Source organism: Bombina bombina, chromosome 1 (genome assembly GCF_027579735.1).
Source record: "Bombina bombina isolate aBomBom1 chromosome 1, aBomBom1.pri, whole genome shotgun sequence".
Classification (NCBI taxonomy): Eukaryota; Metazoa; Chordata; class Amphibia; order Anura; family Bombinatoridae; genus Bombina; species Bombina bombina.
In genome coordinates this window covers 876,572,669-876,593,866 of record NC_069499.1, presented here as the reverse complement: position 1 = coordinate 876,593,866, position 21,198 = coordinate 876,572,669, and the positions used below count along the sequence as shown (strand labels likewise).

General features: G+C 37.2%; 1 protein-coding gene across 1 annotated transcript in view; it reads left to right on the top strand.

Moving 5' to 3' along the window:
* The window catches only part of MMP2 (matrix metallopeptidase 2), a 104,453-nt gene extending 90,745 nt beyond the window's left edge, over positions 1-13,708 (top strand). Inside the window, exons 10-13 of the mRNA XM_053699539.1 lie at positions 3,674-3,810; positions 5,146-5,305; positions 8,824-8,933; positions 12,865-13,708. Coding sequence (XP_053555514.1) covers positions 3,674-3,810; positions 5,146-5,305; positions 8,824-8,933; positions 12,865-12,968 — 511 coding nt within the window. The 3' untranslated portion in view covers positions 12,969-13,708. The remainder of the gene's footprint in view (positions 1-3,673; positions 3,811-5,145; positions 5,306-8,823; positions 8,934-12,864) is intronic.
* The last annotated feature ends 7,490 nt before the right edge of the window (positions 13,709-21,198 follow it).

Genomic DNA, 21,198 nt, shown 5'->3' with positions numbered 1-21,198 from the left:
TGATAGGGCTATTAGATTAGGTGTAATTAGTTTAAAGATCTGTCATTTGTTTTTTATGTTCTGTAATTTAGTGTTTTTTTTTGTGATTTAGCTAATTTAATTTAATTTATTTAATTGTATTTAATGTAGGGAATTTATTTAATTATAGTGTAAGGTTAGGTGTTATTGTAACTTAGGTTAGGTTTTATTTTACAGGTAAATTTGTATTTATTTTAGCTAGGTAGCTATTAAATAGTTAATAACTATTTAATAACTAGTCTACCTAGTTAAAATAAATACAAACTTGCCTGTAAAATAAAAATAAACCCTAAGCTAGATACAATGTAACTATTAGTTATATTGTAGCTAGCTAAGGGTTTATTTTATAGGTAAGTATTTAGTTTTAAATAGGAATAATGTAGTTAATGATAGGAATTTTATTTAGATTTATTTAAATTATATTTAAGTTAGGGGGTGTTAGGGTTAGGGTTAGACTTAAGTTTAGGGGTTAATAAATTTAATATAGTGGAGGCAACGTTGGGGATGGCAGATTAGGGGTTAATAAATGTAGGTAGGTGGCGGCGATGTCGGGGGCAGCAGATTAGGGGTTAATAAATATAATGTAGGTTGCAGCGATGTCCAAAGCGGAAGATTAGGGGTTAATAAGTATAATGTAGGTGGCGGCGATGTTAGGGGCGGCAGATTAGGGGTTAATATTATTTAACTAGTGTTTGCGAGGTGGGAGTGCGGCGGTTTAGGGGTTAATATGTTTATTATAGTGGCGGCGATGTCCGGAGCGGCAGATTAGGGGTTAAAAATGTTATTATAGTGTTTGTGATGCGGGAGAGCCTCGGTTTAGGGGTTAATATGTAGTTTATGGGTGTTAGTGTACTTTTTAACACTTTAGTTATGAGTTTTATGCTACGGCATTGTAGTGTAAAACTCATAACTACTGACTTTAGAATGCGTTAGGGATCTTGGAGGTAGAGGGTGTACCGCTCACTTTTTGGCCTCCCAGGACACACTCGTAATACCGGCGCTATGGAAGTCCCATAGAAAAAAAGACTTTACAAAGTTTACATAAGTCGGTTTGCGGTAAGGCCAAAAAAGTGTGCGGTGCTCCTAATCCTGCAAGACTCGTAATAACAGCGGGCGTAAAAAAGCAGCGTTAGGACCTGTTAACGCTGTTTTTTTACCCTAACGCACAACTCGTAATCTAGCCGTAAGTTTGTTATGGAAATGATTATTAATCAAGTCCTTCTTAAAAACTAAATCCAGATTGGAAAGTTTTTTTGCCAAGAAAAGACAATAATTAAAGTACCATTGTTTGTGATAATGTACATTTTCATAAGCCTCAATGTTTTGAGCTTTATTAGAAAAGTGTTAGGCTGAAATAAGCCTAAACCAGTTATAGATGCTTATTATGGCTTTAAAAAAAAATACAAATGGATGCAACTTCAGGAATGCATTCTTTCAATTGTCACATATTTTCCTAATTATATTTTGAGGCTGTTTTATATCAAACTAGACTCAGTCCATTATACTTTATGTCATGGATTGTGAGTGTGCTCTTTATATTCATGTTTTTGCTTAAAGGGAAACCCAACATTTTCTTTCATGATTCAGATAGAGGATGGAGAATTTTCAAACAACTTTCTAATTTACTTCTATTATGAAATTTTCTTTGTTCTGCTAGTATCTTTTGTTACAAAAGCAGGGACCTAAGCTCAGGAGCTTGCACATGTCTGGATCACTATATGGCAGCTGTTTTGCAAGAGTATTATCTATTTGCAAGAGCACTAGATGTCCTACAGACTATTTCCTGCCATTTAGTGCTCCAGACACCTACCTAGGTATCTCTTAAACATAACAATATGAAAACAAAGCAAATTTGATAATTGAAGTAAATTGGAATCTTTTTTAAAATTGTATGGTGTGTGTGAATCACAAAAGAACATTTTGGGGTATCATATCTTTTTTTTTTTTTCAAATGATCAAAAAAAAAAAAAAACTTTTCCAAAGTCTTGTGACTAATACAACAAGTCATGTCAAACACAAAGGAGTATGATTGTCTAAGGTTTGATAGGCAGCATAAGTAGGCTGACCATATTGCCGCTTTAAAAAGGGACACATATGAAAAATACATGTCAGGGCTGTTTTCAGGGCTGTTTAAAGAAATGATTTTTATAAGAACCCTCACATATGTATTTTTCATATGTGTTCCTTCTTAAAGCGGCAATATGGTCAGCCTAAGCATAAGCCCAAGTCTTTGGAATCAGAAATTGACAGGTTACTCTTATAGCTCTTGATTTTAATTTGCGGTGCCTTTCCAAAGAGAAGATTCTTAATGAAGCAATAGAATCAAGTCTGGTAAATCATAATAAAACTGAAAACATATTGTACAAGCGCAACATTTCTTTTTTACCGTACAATAGCAGGCTTCACAAACTATTCTACGTGTTTTGAGCAAAATAATCCATAGGGATCCTACTCTTTGTCATCATGTCTAAGCTGCTAGACATTGTCCTATTAATCTAGGGGGGGTAGTAAGGGCGTATCCTAGCCCTGTAAGGAGGATTATCAAATAGCTTTTAGTCGTGGATGCATGATTTCATAATTTTTTAAATACTGTCATATCTACTTTTTAATTGTGGTCATAGACAAAATATCCCTTCATTCCTGTGGTTTTAATAGCTTGTAAATTGCTGCCTCTTTTCCCCAAAATAGTTGCTCATATTAGAATGTTTATGAAGGAGCCAATATACACCAGAGATGTTGTTTTCCTATTGAATCTATTAGTTATTTTCCTGTTGTGGGCACCGCCTTTAATAAGGGTGAAAAGAGGAATAAGCCCTGCTGAAAGAAGCAGGCACAAAGAGATTTGGTCATCAGAGCACCAACATATATAACTGTACATTAATGATTTCTCATATGTATTTATAGCTTCTGCCATTAATTCATGTTAATTATAACATGATTGCTGTTCTTGATAATCTTAAAAAAATATGCACAATTACACAAAACTAGAAGATAGAAGTGAGGAGGCACCCAGCCACCTGAAGGAAACCCCATAGTATTTTAGTAGTGTTTTTATGCCATTTTACATTTTAATTCTGAATTGTGAGACATTAGTGATCAAAACTTTTGTGGTCTAGCAGCCATTATATGGTAAAAAAAAAGGTAAATGAATCACTTATTTTCTATGCTTTAATACAAATGAATGTACAAATGAATATTAGAATAGGAATGTCAACTCTTTCACAGCACTGCTATTAAAATTCATCACTGTGTGTTACTTTGAAGGGACACTATATAATTGCTATAAAAGAACAATATTTAAATCAATTAACATTTGTAGTAAGTACCTATCAGCCAATGAGCATTAGCAGGAAGTACAAATTGGCCAATAAATAATGAAATACACAACTGATATTTCTGTATTAGTTTCAGTTTAAATTTAGCTTTTACATTATTTTTCAGGGGGGGGGGGGTAACAATTTCAAAATGATAGAATTTTTAAAGTTGCAAAAATTTTGCTTTTTCTGGTGGCAAAAATCATCAATCATCTCAAATAAACAAAGTGATTTTTTTTTTTCTTCATAAAAGATAGATATCTTATTCTTAACAATGAAGTATTGTTTGTCTTATTCAAACTTTATATATTTTCTAAAAATAAAACATGTTTTGCTTTAAGATTTATATGGAGAACAGTGAATCCCAGAAGCAGACCAAGTGGTCCTCTACTTGTGGGCACCTTCTGGCCCGAGGTACCAGAGAAGGTAGATGCTGTTTATGAAGCACCACAAGAGGAGAAGACAGTGATTTTTGCAGGTAAGAGAGGAAAATCAATATTCTATGTATGGGACTAAGATTTTTAAACAGAAATAAAAATTGAACTAAGTTTTGATTTATCACTTCTTAGAAAAGATACAGTTACTTACCATTTCATAGAAGCACATTATCACATAATATATAAATAGGCTATAAAACGAAATACCTAGGTTCACTTAGAGTCAAAACATGTTTCAATGAGACAAATCTTTCCAATTCATATGTTATTGTATGGAGCTTATTCACTACATTTTGAAGATAATTTATGGAATGGAGAGCTTTTCTTTTTGTTCTTGCAAATGTTTTTGAATGATAAGTTAATTTAGGCCAGTGTTAGGTTATTAGAATAGGTTACATGATTAAAAGGGTAGGGCTTTAATGTATAGCAAATGTATTAGTTTCATGTGAACTGAGAAGACAGAGACAGTATAGGGGCACAAATGCAATGGCAGATCATAACCAATCACTCTTTAAAGTCTTTACATTACTTCTGACATATAAACTAGTTCTTGGGATAGGAAAGCATACCCCAGGTATTCTTGAATTCCCCTTCAGTGCTTACCTCTAAGTGTATATTTATTCCATTAATCTTCCAACCCTTCTGTTAAGAAGTTGTTCTTACTTACTCATGAACCTGCTACCCTCTAGTTTTTGAGATCATGACCCCTGTTTTTGACATTGCTCTTTTTGTAAAAAAAAAACTATTTAAGGCTCAATTTTACAAATTTTTTTACTAAAACTTAAAGGTTTCTATCATATTTTTGGATTAGTGTAAGATGCTTATAGTGGGAAATATTAATTATAGAGGTCCCGCTGTGTGATGGCCACGTATTGGGAGCATTGTACTCTCTGACTTGAGTATCACAAAGTGAACCATGAAATGGAGAATCCAAACCCACCCACAAACAGCCTCACCCCAGCCAAACCATCCAGTCACACCCATGGCACTTGAAACCTGATAATATGCCCATCAGGCTAAAGGGCCCAGAGGTCCTTAGGAAAAACTCTGGAGCTTTGGTATTACAGATAGGTGGAGGTTGCAACCAGCATAAACAATGACATAGAGGCTTTTAATAAGATGCAGTTTGTGAGTGTTCACCTTGGACATCTGCTTTCATATGTGCCATAACATAATCTTGAACTTAGTTTTAATATATGCTTCTGCTCCAATGACATTTCAAGAAGCAAATAATCTTATTTTTTGACTGTATAATTATGTTACCCAATCAGGATTATGGATGTAGGGCTAACTGTCAAAATTAATGTCACCAACGCTTCTGATTGGTTTAGATTTATGTTGTGTTTGCCAATATTTGTCTTATTATTTTTACACAGGTAATGAGTATTGGGTATACTCAGCAAGCACATTAGAGAGAGGGTACCCCAAAAGACTTACCAGCCTAGGACTTCCTCCTGATGTACAACGCATTGATGCTGCATTTAACTGGAACAAGAACAAAAAAACATACTTCTTTGCTGGAGACAAGTTCTGGAGGTAAGTCACTTAGATAAAAGCAGGAGTCACACCCCATCAGTAACAGTGATTACAGTACATCCGCATTGCATTTCAAATTTGGATTTCTCACTTAAAGGAACAATCTAGTCAAAATTAAACTATCATGATCCAGATAGGGCATGTCATTTTAAACAACATTCCAATTTACTTTTATCATCAAATTTGCTTTGCTCTTTTTGTATTCTTTGTGGAAAGCAAAACTTAGGTAGGCTCATGTGCAAATTTCTAAGTAGTTGAACTGCCTCTTATCTCAGTGCATTTTGACAGTTTTTGACTGCTAGACAATGATAGTTCATGTGTGTCATATAGATAACAGTGTGCTCACTCCCGTGGAGTTATTTAAGAGTCGGCACTGATTGGTTAAAATACATGTCTGTCAAGATAAGTGGGATAAGGGGCAGTCTGCAGAGGCTTAGAAAACAGGTAATCACAGAAGTAAAAAGTGTATTACTATACCCATGTTCGTTATGGAAAACTGGGGAATGGATAATAAAGGTATTATCTATCTTTTTAAACAATATAAAAATCTGGAGTAGACTGTCCCTATCTACCTAGAGAGAGAGAGAGGAGGGGGGGAGGAGAGAGAGAGGAGGGGGGAGAGAGAGAGAGAGAGAGAGAGGAGGGGGGGGGGGAGAGAAGAGGGGGAGAGAGAGAGGAGGGGGGAGAGAGGGAGGCAGGGGGGGAGAGAGAGAGAGGAGGGGGGAGAGAGTGGAGGGGGGGAGAGAGAGAGGAGGGGGGAAAGAGGTGAGGGAGAGAGAGAGGAGGGGGGAGAGAAAGAGGGGAGGGAGAGAGAGGGGGAGAGAGGGGGTAGAGAGAGCTCAAAAGAGAGGGGGAGAGATAGTGCAAAAGAGATGGGGGAGAGAGAGAGGGGGGAGAGAGAGAGCTCAAAAGAGAGGGGGAGAGAGAGCGCAAAAGAGATGGGGGAGAGAGAGAGCTCAAAAGAGAGGGGGAGAGAGAGCGCAAAGAGATGGGGGAGAGAGAGAGAGCAAAAGAGGGGTGGAGAGAGTGCGAAGAGAGGGTGAGAGAGCGCAAAAGAGAAGGGGAGAGAGAGCGCAAAAGAGAGGGGAGAGAGGGGAGAGAGAGAGAGAACAAAAGAGAGGGGGAGAGAGAGAGAGCAAAAGAGAGGGGGGGAGAGTGCGCAAAAGAGAGGGGGGAGAGAGCGCAAAAGAGAGGGGGAGAGATCGCAAAAGAGAGGGGGAGAGAGAGAGCACAAAAGAGAGGAGGAGAGAGAGAGCACAAAAGAGAGGGGGAGAGAGAGAGCACAAAAGAGAGGGGGAGAGAGAGAGGGGAGAGAGAGAGAGGGGGAGAGGGAGAGAGAGAGGAGAGGGGAGAGGGGGGAGAGAGAGGGAGGAGAGAGCTCAAAAGAGAGGGAGAGAGAGAGCACAAAAGAGATGGAAAGAGAGAGCTCAAAAGAGAGGGGGAGAGAGCGCAAAAGAAATGAGGGAGAGAGAGCGCAAAAGAGATGGGAGAGAGAGAGCGCAAAAGAGATAGGGGAGAGAGCGCAAAAGAGAGGGGGAGAGAGAGCAAAAGAGAGGGGAAGAGAGAGCACAAAATAGAGGGGGGGAGGGGGAGCACAAAAGAGAGGGGGAGAGAGAGAGCGCAAAAGAGAGGGGGAGAGAGAGCGCAAAAGAGAAGGGGGGAGAGAGAGAGCTAAAAAATGAGAGGGAGGAGAGAGAGAGCTCAAAAGAGAGGGGGAGAGAGAGAGCAAAAGAGAGGGGGGAGAGAGAGAGAGCAAAAGAGAGGGGGAGGGAGAGAGCGCAAGGGGTGGGACCGCTGTACTGCAAAAAATGGCCCGTGTGAACGGGCTTTAGGACTAGTAAGCCATAATCGTCTTTATTCATTACTAAATAGTGGAACGTTTAGGTATATTTTGTTGCATTCAATATTGAAAATATGTCAGCGTTTTTAAAAAAAAGACAGTAAACTCAAATTTCTATTCCTCATAAAGGCCAAGATTACAAATGGAGTACAAAAATATTAGCCCTATTACCCATTAACATTGCTCAAGAGCAATCAATAGTGCTTCTATTATTTGGGCTCATATTACAAATCCAAAGTTATTTTATAGTGCTCAAGTGATAGTAAATGGGGCACATGTGGGATAATACCGGTGCTCTAAATCCCTCACTAAATAGACTTCAGGGAGGGGGAAGGGGTTAGTGCAGCAAAATTCATGCTATCTTTTGAGCAATAAGCCAATAGTGGAGTTCTTTGCTATAATATTTAAATGAAAGTTAATTATTAAGCACTTCATACCTAAATGCATACATACTAATACATGCCTGTATATACACACACATATATACACAGACATAATGTACATATACAACTTAGATACACCATGTGACTTTAAATCTGCCACAAAATGTTTTTGAATAAACCTTTCATGTGTTATGTCTAAATGTAACTTAAAATCTTTAATTCCATAACAAGTTCATGTGTTTTTTATGCAAATTAGTAAGGAATAATGATTTATTTCAGTTCTCAAAAAGGGTACAATTTACAACATTATTTAAGATTAAGCTTTAGCACAACACTTAAAGTGAATGTAAACTTTGACAAATGTGTGCCCGGTTCTTAAAAATCCTATTAAAAACAGGGGCACTTAAATTCATCAAAGTTTACGTTTCACCGGTTTTGTTAAAATACTTACTTTTTCTACTTGAAAGCCGGACCAGTGAATCCCCCGCCTGCAGCTCGTCTCTTCATACATCAGAAATGAAGAATCCGACTTCCTCCAATTACAGCATGGCCTCAGGCAATTTTTGCTCTGGGGGGCGGAGCCGTGATTGGAGAAAGCCGGATTCTTCATTTCTGACGTATGAAGAGACGAACGGCAGGCGGGGGAAGCGCTGCTCCGGCTTTCAAGAAGAAAAGGTAAGTATTTTAACTAAAACGGTGAAATGTAAACTTTGATGAATGAAAGTGCCCCTGTTTTAATAGGATTTTTAAAAACCGGGCACACATTCGTCAAAGTTTACATTCACGTTAACTCACCACTTGCAATACGAGCACGATGAGTGAACTAAGATTCCTCAATTTGCTCTTATGCTTATGAGACTTGTATCTGTCTTCCAATAGAGATACAGCATAACATTTTACAAACTTTCCAATTTACTTATATTATCTAATTTGCTTTATTCTCTGGGCATCTTTTGATGTAAAGCATACCTAAGCAGGCTCAGTAAAAGCAATGTACTACTGGAAGCTAGTGTCTGATTGGTAGCTGCAAATATATTCCTCTTGCCATTGTCTCTTGCCATTGTCTCACCCAATGTTTTCAGCTAGCTCCAACTTGTGCATTGCTGCTTCTTCAACAAAGGATACCAGGAGAAGAAGCACATTTGATAACAGAAGTAAATTGGAAAGTTTTTTAAAGATGTATGCTCAATGTAAATCCCAAAAAAATAATTTTATGTCCCTTTAAGCTACAATGATCTATGCCTTGCAGTCATAATATGTATCATGTATATTTTTCATAATCTTTATTATTTCAGATATAATGAAGTAAAGAAGAAAATGGATACAGGTTTCCCCAAATTAATTGCAGATTCTTGGAACGGAGTCCCAGACACCTTAGATGCAGTGCTAGATCACAATGGAAGTGGTAAGTTTATTTGGAACCTTCAGTTCAACATCCCAGTCAATAACCCTAAGATTACTCTAGACGCAGGGATGTTCAACCTTGGTGCTACAGAGGTTTTGGAACTACATTTCCCATGATGCTAAGCCTGCATTTCCCATGAAATTCACACACTTTAAGCTGGCTGAGCATCATGGGAAATGTAGTTAAAAAACTCTGGCGGGCCAAAATTTAGCACCCTTGCTCTAGAGCAGACATCCTCAAACTTGGCCCTCCAGAGGTCTTGGAAGTACATTTGCCATGATGCTCAGCCAGCATATCAGCTGGCTGAGCATCATGGGAAATGTAGTTCCAAAACCTCTAGCATCCTAGCTGCTAGATTGTGGTCTGCAAGCTCACAACCATGATATAGCAGCTGGATGTCTCCTTTTAGTCGTGTACTTTTCCTTGTAGTCTAATTTCTTCCCTGTCCTTGGATTCTGCACACTTAACTAACAAATTATCACATAACTGTTTAATAATGTCTTTTTTGCAGCTGTTTGGTTCCTTTGCTAAGCAGTACTTCTTAAATATTTTAGAGTAACAAACTGTTGAAGTGGCTAGTTTCAGGCCTGTGTTCATTGTGGTATTCTATGTCCTGCAACTATTGCCAGTGTTTGGTTCCTTTGCTAAGCAGTACTTCTTAAATATTTTAGAGTAACAAACTGTTGAAGTGGCTAGTTTCAGGCCTGTGTTCATTGTGGTATTCTATGTCCTGCAACTATTGCCAGCTGGCTGAGAGATGGGTAATCTCTGTGCATGACGTCTGTATTTGAAGTGGTGACTGAACTTGGAGACAGCCTTCATGGTGTGTTACTCAGCAGCCGATTGCCTCTCAGTGGATTTATATAATGAGGTTTTGTCTCAGCTACAGACTAGAGAGGCCTACTCATTTCAGAGAAGAAAATACAGTATATTTATATAAATAAGCAATGAATTAAGTCATTGTGGTGAGAGAGGAATGTGTGCAATAGAGATATCTGAGGACATTTACAATGTATAGCTGCACTACCAGGCAATATGGTGTAGTAAGTGGAAGAGTTAGCATGGACCTCAGAGGCTTGATCAGCACCATTTCAATTTTGTATGTATATATTTCCACTAGTCACAAACAAGTAAGAAATTGACTTTCCCCTGTCTTTAACACTGAGTGGACTAGTAACTTTAACCCTTGACTAGTAAATTATAGTGACATTTTACATCCCGATAGATAGATAAATAGATAATAGATAGACATATAGATATAGATAGATAGAAAGATAGATAGAAAGCTGGATATAGCTATAACGTTGGACTGTAAAATGTATGGTTTTCAGAATCATTTGGATTTTGGAATATTTGTATCTGTAAAATGAGACAGTTTGGAGGGGGGATGGGACCAAGTGTAAAAAACATCTTATGCCATTTAGGCAGTATTTACATGTCATAATACAGTTTATACATGTGTCCTAAAGGTAGTTTTATATCATGTGTAATACATTGTATACATAGTACCGTCAGATAGATAGTACATTAAAGTGAAAGTAAATCCTAGCGTTTTGCAAATGCTAGGATTTACTATTGAAACAAATAAAGGGCAGTTTCATCATATAGATACTTCATGTAGAAAGCTCCTATATTCAATCTATCACCGCTCTTAGCTCCTACAACAGCGCATGGCTAAAAAAATTTTGGCTAAGAGGTGACGTTTTCACCTCTTAGTCAATAGCAGTGCGGTAAATCCGTCTCCCATGGGCGCCAAGCCGGATTTACCGCATAGTTATTGGCTAAGAGGTGAAAACGTCACCTCTTAGCCAAATTTTTTTTTACCCGTGGGCTGCTGTAGCAGCTAAAAACGGCGATCGATTGAATCAAATAAAGGAACTTTCTACATGAAGTATCTTATATTTCATGAATGAAAGTGCCCTTTATTTGTTTCAATAGTAAATCCTAGCGTTTGTAAAATGCTAGGATTTACTTTCACTTTAATGTAATTCGAAAGGTAATAGTTGTTTTAACGAAATATTGACTATTATTTGCATTTTAGAAGACAAAATTCAAACCAAATGTGACTTCCATACAGGGAAAAATGGTTGTAACAGCTAACCGCTGAATTGGTTTGCTGTATTTAACCCCCTGTGTTCCGATAATACAGTGACTTGTGAATGTTCCTACATTATTTATCAGTCTGGATGTTAAGTTTTATTGCGAACTGCTGGGATCTGGATTGTATAGTATACACTAAGTGCCTGGTATTTGAGAACGTTTTTTTTTTGTTTTTCTTAATGTGACATTAAAGGGACAGTCAAGTCCAAAAAAACTTTCATGATTTAAATAGGGCATGTAATTTTAAACAACTTTCCAATTTACTTTTATCACCAATTTTGTGTTGTTCTCTTGGTATTCTTAGTTGAAAGCTAAACCTAGGAGGTTCATATGCTAATTTCTTGGACCTTGAAGACCGCCTCTAATCTAACTGCAATTTGACAGTTCTTCACCACTAGAGGGCGTTAGTTCATGTGTTTCATATAGATAACATTGAGCTCATGCACACGAATTTACCGAGGAGTGAGCACTGATTGGCTAAAATGTAAGTCTGTCAAAAGAACTGAAATAAGAGGGCAGCCTGCAGAGGCTTAGATACAAGGTAATTACAGAGGAAAAACATGTATATGTACATTATTATAACTGTGTTGGTTATGCAAACCTGGCAAATGGGTAATGAAGGGATTATCTATCTTTTAAAACAGCAAAAAATTCTTGTGTTGACTGTCCCTTTAAGTGTAATTAAATGTAAATTGACTGGATAGAGTATACAATTTGAAACAACTCCCCAATTTACTTATATTATCAATTTTGCTTAGTTCCCTTGGTATCCTTTGTTAAAGAATAATCCTAGGTGAGCTCAGGAGCGTGCACTTGTCTCTAGCCATTTGGCAGCAGTGTTATACAATGTTGCAAACACTGCTGCCATATACTGCCAAATACACATGCACACTTCTTAGCTCCTATCACCTATCCTAGGTTTACACTTCAACAAAGGATTCCAAGTCAATAAAGCAAATGTGATAATAAAAGTCAATTAGAAAGTTGTTTAAAATCACATGCTTTATCCGAATCATGAACATTTAATTTTGACTTTGCTGTCCCTTTAAACATTCAGCTGGAGAGTGATAATAGTAGTATAAATAACATTCAATAGGAATTTACTACAATCTTGCAAAATAATGCAAAATGAAAGTTTGATATGCTTTGGAGCATTTGGTTTGAATGCTGTTCTGTTGCAATTATTCATTTCTAAAGCAATTAAAATGCGAACTTAATGTCCTTTTAAGCAGATGCTAGAGACATAGGGCCTGATGATCAAAAACTTGCTGTCATGGAGAGAAATGTCGCCAAATCTTTGAGAGCTATTTTTACAATGTAGGTGTCTCTCCTTCATATTCAGAACTCCACATAGAGAGATAAACAACTCTCAAGAAAAATCCTTTGTATAAGTCCTTGAGGGACCTCATGGTACTGACGAGACATATTAGATCAGACATTCTCAAACTTGGTCCTCCAGAGGTTTTGAAACTACATTTCCCATGATGCTCAGTCAGCTGATATGCTGGCTGAGTATCATGGGAAATGTAGTTCCAGAACCTCTTGAGGATGTCTGTATTAGATCATCTCGCCAGAGCGGAGAGGTTTAGATCATCAGGCCCTAAGAGTGTTAGTTTGGATGTACCATTCTATTCATTGAACCAATTTAGTAATTCCTCAAAGTATAATGGTGCATGAATTTTGAGAAACTACAGGCCAACAACAGTTGTCCCACTTTCATATACAGAAAAGTTTAATAAAAAAACGAATTAAAGTGTCTGCAATTTTTATTTCGTTTTTTAGATTTTTTCCATACATCTTAATTTTCTAAAATATTTTCATTTCCTTCCAGGTTACAGTTATTTCTTCAAAGATTGGTACTATCTTAAGTTGGAAGACCAGAGTCTGAAGATTGTCAGAGTTGGCAACGTGAAAAATGATTGGCTGGGTTGCTGAGGTGTAAAGATTGTAAAAGTAACCACATATTTGCTTTTGTTCTTCATCCTGTCTACTGTCATTTGACACTTTTGTGTTGGTTATTGCATATAGAGATATATTAATGGACCAGTCTGGTACTGGTATCTTGAGAGCATGCGCAAAATCCCCCCCGGTATCTTTTTAAGCAAGTTATTTAAAGCCTTGTTTACCATAGCAGATGTGATAGCCCTCATTACATCAAGGGCACTATAAAGAAACAAAATAAATGATTCCCTTAGCTTTACAAAATTTAAATTATGTCCTACATTGGTTTTAGACTTTGAGCACCCAGTCAAATTATTGCTCTTTGTGTCCTTAAAATATATTATAGCAAGGATCAGAGCAAGAAAAATAAAGTATCAGACAACAGCAATAGTAATATGAGTATCTGCTGTCATCTACAAACCCCACGCACAGTGGCACAGGCTGCCCACAAACTTGTGATGGTAGTGGAACTCATAGGAAAATCATTATTATTTTTTATTTGTAAACTATTTTCATTTTGAGAGCAGTTCTGTGTACATTTAAATCTGTTATGTTGCCTTCCACTGTCAGATTCAGGGTTTCTGGGCACATAACTTTTTTTAAGTGTGTAACCACTTTTGAATTTTTTATTCTGTTTGTATGGTTTATTTTTCAGTGTGCAATTAAAATGAATACATTCATTTGTGTAAAATCAATAAATAAACCAAACTACAAAAAAATTATTGTGTACGACACTTAGTTTACGTGTGCATTTTTGTCATGTATGACTCACATTTGTAACAAATGGCCTTCGCAATATCCTACTAGACAAATGCAATATAGTAGTCAATGAAATACAAGTTTGTATTATTTTAGACATATAAATTGCAAGCAACAGTATTTTGATGAACATAACATGGAAAACATTTTCTTTCATGTAATTGGCAAGAGTCCATGGGCTAGTGACATATGGGATATACAATCCTACTAGGAGGGGCAAAGTTTCCCAAACCTCAAAATGCCTATAAATACACCCCTCACCACACCCATAATTCAGTTTTACAAACTTTGCCTCCTATGGAGGTGGTGAAGTAAGTTTGTGCTAAGATTTCTACGTTGATATGAGCTTCTCAGCATTGTTGAAGCCCGATTCCTCTCAGAGTACAGCGAATGTCAGAGGGACGTGAAGGGAGTATCACTTATTGAATACAATGATTTCCCAAACGGGGGTCTATTTCATAGGTTCTCTGTTATCGGTCGTAGAGATTCATCTCCTACCTCCCTTTTCAGATTGACGATATACTCTCAATTTACCATTACCTCTACTGATAACTGTTTCAGTACTGGTTTGGCTATCTGCTATATGTGGATGGGTGTCTTTTGGTAAGTATGTTTTTTATTACTTAAGACACCTCAGCTATGGTTTGGCACTTTATGCATTTATATAAAGTTCTAAATATATGTATTGTACTGTCAGTTTCATATTTGGGAAATATTAACATCTTTTAAAGAAAATTTTTTCTTACCTGGGGTTTAGTCTTTTTTCAATTGACTACTTCTTGCAAATTGCGGGCAATTGGGCCCGCGGGTGCATCAAATGCTTAACTTTATTGCGTCATTCTTGGCGCAAAAATATTTTTGGCGTGGAAAAATACGTCTATGACGCAACTTCGTCATTTCCGGCGTCATACTTGACGCTGAGACCTTTCACACAGTTGCGTCATTAGTGACGCGAGTGTGTCATTTCCGGATATTTTTGGCGCCAAAAAAGTTTACGTTACGTTGTGCATCATACTTGGCGCCAAACTTTTCATTATTTCAATACCCCATTGATGTTTGCCTCTTGCTTTTTTCTCTATCAGAGGCCTATGCTATTTGCATTTTTTCCCATTCCTGAAACTGTCATATAAGGAAATAATTTAATTTTGCTTTATATGTTGTTTTTTCTCTTACATTTTGCAAGATGTCTCAATCTGATCCTGCCTCAGAAGTTTCTGCTGGAACATTGCTGCCTGACATCGGTTCTACCAAAGCTAAGTGCATTTGTTGTAAAATTGTTGAAATTATTTCGCCGAATGTCATTTGTAATAGTTTTCATGATAAACTTTTACATGCAGATAGTGTATCCATCAGTAATAGTACATTGCCAGTTGCAGTTCCTTCAACTTCTAATGTACATGATATACCTGTAAATTTTAAAGAATTTGTTTCTGATCTATCCAGAAGGCTTTGTCTGCATTTCCACCTTCTAATAAATGTAAAAGGTCTATTAAAACTTCTCATTTAGTTGATGAAATTTCAAATGACCAAAAACATAATAATTTTTCCTCTTCTGAAACAGAAGATCCTTCCTCAGATATTGACACTGACAAATCTACTTATTTATTTAAAATAGAGTATATGCATTCTTTATTAAAAGAAGTGTTAATTACTTTGGATATTGAGGTAACTAGTCCTCTTGACGTTCAGTCTAATAAACGTTTAAATGCTGTTTTTAAACCTCCTGTGGTTTCTCCAGGGGTTTTTCCTATACCTGAGGCTATTTCTGATATGATTTCTAAGGAATGGAATAAGCCAGGTACTTCTTTTATTCCTTCTTCAAGGTTTAAAAAATTGTATCCTTTACCAGCAAAATCTGTAGAGTTTTGGGGAAAAAATCCCAAAGTTGATGGGGCTATTTCTACTCTTGCTAAACGTACCACTATTCCTATGGAAGATAGTACTTCCTTTAAGGATCCTTTAGATAGGAAGCTTGAATCTTATCTAAGGAAGGCCTATTTATATTCAGGTCATCTTCTTAGACCTGCAATTTCTTTGGCTGATGTTGCGGCTGCATCAACTTTCTGGTTGGAGAATTTAGCGCAAAAGGATTTGGATTCTGACTTATCTAGCATCATTCGCTTACTGCAATATGCTAATCATTTTATTTGTGATGCCATTTTTTATATTATAAAAATTGATGTTAGATCCATGTCTTTAGCTATTTTAGCTAGAAGAGCTTTGAGGCTTAAATCTTGGAATGCTGATATGACATCTAAATCTAGATTACTATCTCTTTCTTTCCAAGGTAATAATTTATTTGGTTCTCAGTTGGATTCTATTATTTCAACTGTCATTGGGGGAAAGGGAGTTTTTCTGCCTCAGGATAAAAAACCTAAGGGTAAATCTAAGGCTACAAAAACTCAATCCTCCCACCAAAGAATCTGCTTCCAATTGGAAGCCTTCCTCAAAGTGGAATAAATCCAAGCCTTTTAGGAAACCAAAGTCAGCCCCTAAGTCCGCATGAAGGTGTGGCCCTCATTCCAGCTCAGCTGGTAGGGGGCAGATTAAGGTTTTTCAAGGATATTTGGATAAAATCTGTCCAAAATCAATGGATTCAGAGCATTATCTCTCAAGGGTATCGAATAGGATTCAGAGTAAGACCTCCTGTGAGAAGATTTTTTCTCTCACGTATCCCAGCAAATCCAGTAAAAGCTCAGGCTTTTCTGAAGTGTGTTTCAGGCCTGGAGTCTTCAGGGGTAATCATGCCAGTTCCTCTTCAGGAACAAGGTTTGGGGTTTTATTCAAATCTATTCATTGTCCCAAAGAAGGAAAATTTATTCAGAGCAGTTCTGGATCTAAAAACTTTGAATCGTTATGTAAGAGTACCAACTTTCAAGATGGTGACTATAAGGACTATTCTGCCTTTTGTTCAGTGAGGACATTATATGTCCATAATAGACTTGCAGGATGCATACTTTCATATTCTGATTCATCCAGAACATTATCAGTTTCTGAGATTCTCTTTTCTAAACAAGCATTACCAATTTGTTGCTATTCCATTTGGCCTAGCAACAGCTCCAAGAATCTTTTCAAAGGTTCTGGGTGCCCTACTCTCTGTAATCAGAGAACAGGGTATTGCGGTGTTTCCTTATTTGGACAATATCTTGGTACTAGCTCAGTCTTTACGTACTGCAGAATCTCACACGAATCAACTAGTGTTGTTTCTTTGGAAACATGGTTGAAGGATCAATTTACCAAAAAGTTTCTTGATTCCTCAGACAAGGGTCACCTTTTTAGGTTTCCAGATAGATTCAGTGTCCATGACTCTGTCTCTAACAGACAAGAGACGTTTAAAATTGGTTGCAGCCTGCCGGCACCTTCAGTCTCAGTCATTCCCTTCAGTGGCTATGTGCATGGAAGTTTTAGGTCTCATGACTGCAGCATCGGACGCAATCCACTTTGCTCGTTTTCACATGAGACCTCTACAGCTTTGTATGCTGAATCAATGGTGCAGGGATTATACAAAGATATCACAATTAATATCCTTAAATCCCAATGTACGACACTCTCTGACATGGTGGATAGATCACCATCGTTAAGTTCAAGGGTCTTCTTTTGGTCGGCCAACCTGGACTGTGATCACAACAGATGCGAGTCTTTCAGGTTGGGGAGCTGTTTGGGAATCTCTGACAGCACAAGGGGTTTGGAAATCTCAAGAGGCGAGATTACTAAAAAATATTTTAGAACTCCGTGCAATTCTCAGAGCTCTTCAATTTTGGCCTCTGTTAAAGAGAGAAACGTTCATTTGTTTTCAGACAGACAATATCACAACAGTGGCATATGTCAATCATCAGGGTGGGACTCACAGTCCCCAAGCTATGAAAGAAGTATCTCAGATACTTGCTTGGGCGGAATCCAGCTCCTGTCTAATCTCTGCGGTACATATCCCAGGTGTAGACAATTGGGAGGCGGATTATCTCAGCCGCCAGACTTTACATCCAGGGGAGTGGTCTCTCCATCCAGATGTGTTTTCTCAGATTGTTCAGATATGGGGTCTTCCAGAGATAGATCTCATGGCCTCTCATCTAAACAAGAAACTTCCCAGATACCTATCCAGGTCCAGGGATGTTCAGGTGGAAGCAGTGGATGCGCTGACACTTCCTTGGTGTTATCATCCTGCTTACATTTTCCCGCCTCTAGTTCTCCTTCCAAGAGTGATCTCCAAAATCATCATGGAACAATCATTTGTGTTGTTGGTGGCTTCAGCATGGCCACACAGGTTTTGGTATGTGGATCTGGTTCGGATGTCCAGTTGCCCGCCTTGGCCACTTCCATTACGGCCAGACCTACTATCTCAAGGTCCGTTTTTCCATCAGGATCTCAAATCATTACATTTGAATGTATGGAAATTGAATGCTTAGAACTAAATCATAGAGGTTTCTCTGACTCAGTGATTAATACTATGTTACAAGCTCGTAAATCTGTCTCTAGAAAGATTTATTATAGAGTTTGGAAGACTTACATTTCATGGTGTTCTTCTCATAAATTTTCCTGGCATTCTTTTAGAAATCTCTGCTCTTTCTGTTTTATTTCACAGAAAGATTGCTATACTTACTGATATACACTGTTTTGTACAGGCTTTAGTTCATATTAAGCCTGTCATTAAATCAATTTCTCCTCCTTCGAGTCTTAATTTGCATCTGAAGGCTTTACAGACTCCTCCATTTGAACTAAGTCATAGAGGTTTCTCTGACTCAGTGATTAATACTATGTTACAAGCTCGTAAATCTGTCTCTAGAAAGATTTATTATAGAGTTTGGAAGACTTACATTTCATGGTGTTCTTCTCATAAATTTTCCTGGCATTCTTTTAGAAATCTTCGCTCTTTCTTTTTTATTTCACGGAAAGATTGCTATACTTACAGATATACACTGTTTTGTACAGGCTTTAGTTCGTATTAAGCCTGTCATTAAATCAATTTCTCCTCCTTGGAGTCTTAATTTGGTTCTGAAGGCTTTACAGACTCCTCCATTTGAACCTATGCATTCTTTGGACATTAAACTACTTTCTTGGAAAGTGTTGTTCCTTTTGGCCATCTCTTCTGCTAGAAGAGTTTCTGAGTTATCTGCTCTTTCTTGTGAGCCTCCTTTTCTGATTTTTCATCAGGATAAGGCAGTTTTGCAGACTTCTTTTCAAATTTTTACCTAAGGTTGTGAATTCTAACAACATTAGTAGAAAAATTGTTGTCCCTTCCTTGTGTCCTAATCCTAAGAATTCTTTGGAAAGATCCTTGCATTCTTTGGATGTGGTAAGAGCTTTGAAATATTATGTGGAAGCTACTAAAGATTTCAGGAAGACTTCTAGTCAATTTGTTTTATTTTCTGGTCCTAGGAAAGGTCAGAAGGCTTATGCTATTTCCTTGGCTTCTTGGTTGAAACTTTTGATTCATCAAGCTTATTTGGAGTCGGGTCAGGCCCCGCCTCAGAGAATTACAGCTCATTCTACTAGATCAGTTTCCACTTTGTGGGCTTTTAAGAATGAAGCTTCAGTTGATCAGATTTGCAAAGCGGCAATTTGGTCCTCTTTGCATAAATTTACTAAATTCTACCGTTTTGATGTATTTGCTTCTTCAGAAGCAGTTTTTGGTAGAAAAGTTCTTCAGGCAGCTGTTTCAGTTGGATTCTTCTGCTTTTGATTTAAGTTTTTTTCTTTCAAAAATGAAAATAAACTTATTTTTTGGGTTGTGGATTAATTTTTTCAGCAGAATATGGCTGTTTTTATTTTTATTCCCTCCCTCTCTAGTGACTCTTGAGTGGAGATCCACATCTTGGGTATTGATATCCCATATGTCACCAGCTCATGGACTCTTGCCAATTACATGAAAGAAAACATAATTTATGTAAGAACTTACCTGATAAATTCATTTATTTCATATTGGCAAGAGTCCATGAGGCCCACCCTTTTTATGGTGGTTATGATTTTTTTGTATAAAGCACAATTATTTCCAAATTTCCATTGTTGATGCTTTCTACTCCTTTCTTTATCACCCCACTGCTTGGCTATTCGTTAAACTGAATTGTGGGTGTGGTGAGGGGTGTATTTATAGGCATTTTGAGGTTTGGGAAACTTTGCCCCTCCTGGTAGGATTGTATATCCCATATGTCACTAGCTCATGGACTCTTGACAATATGAAAGAAATTAATTTATCAGGTAAGTTCTTACATAAATTATGTTTTTATATTGTATATTGTAAACATATTTTGTAGTGTTTATTTAGTTTTTTTCTATATTTGCTCGTGGAGTGGTTTATAATTACTTTGTTAACGAAAAGCACTTTTATTTCCTACAGGGTATGTCCTCATACGAGCAGCTGAACAGCAGATTAAAGTGAAAGTAAAGTTAGCTTACATGGAAGATACCAATAGAGAGCAATCATATCAAATATTAAAGTCGCTAAGTTTTTTTTTTTTAGAATGTAGCATGTTTTATATTATTTATCTATTTACCGATCGCATTTTCTACTGTGTTCCTCCGCCTCCTTGCCTTCTTCCGGGTTAGTGTGTGCTTTACACTTCAAGAACTGACATAGCCGTCATTCATGTCCCTATGCGCGCTCGTACCCGACACGGATAATTTGGCGCATGCGCAGTATGATCCGAAGCGCCGTGTACCTGTAAATAATGAAGACCGGATTCCCTTTCTCTATGCGCATGCGTCTAACGAGAACGCGCTTGAAGAGCCATAATGACATCACAGTTAGCCGCATGCGCAATAGAAGACATGGGCGTTATACCAAGCACTGGAGACGCCAATGGGGGAACCAATCGGTTAGATACCGATAGTTTCGTCACTGCAACAGAAATAATTTTTTTTTTTGCGGGTGGAGGAACACATAATAATTTATACACAGTAATCAAACAAAAGAAGGTATTTTGAAATTGAACCTTACAAAATGATGAATGAAACTGCACCTTATTTTTAATGTTATATCCGAATATTAATAGTGCAACATGTAACTTTACTTTCACTTTAAACTTTAAAAAAGTTAAAGTAGTAGCAAGTGCTAATGCTACAATTCGACTGGAAGCATTTTTATGGCATGCGTTTGTTTTTGTTTAAACAGATTACTCATTTAAAAGTTTTCATATTAATTCAACAAATAACAAATTGAGTTGAGTTTTTTTTTACATTTATCCAAATACATTCCTGTAAATTAACTATCTAAAGTGTTAAAATAATATATAGTAAAGATATTCAAATGGAACCATATTGAAAATGTGTTTTGTATCAACTTAAAATGGAAAGTTTTACCATTGTTGAGTGTCTCCATGTTAAACTTTGCAGTTTCTTGTGAGAAGCTAATTTTCCTAGAGAACTCTGTTACTTTATGTAGGAAACAGCACACCATTTTTTGGATATCTAAATGTTCACCTCCTTTTTGTTCCTGTGTTGAATGTCTCTGTGATGTGTACAAGCACTCAGG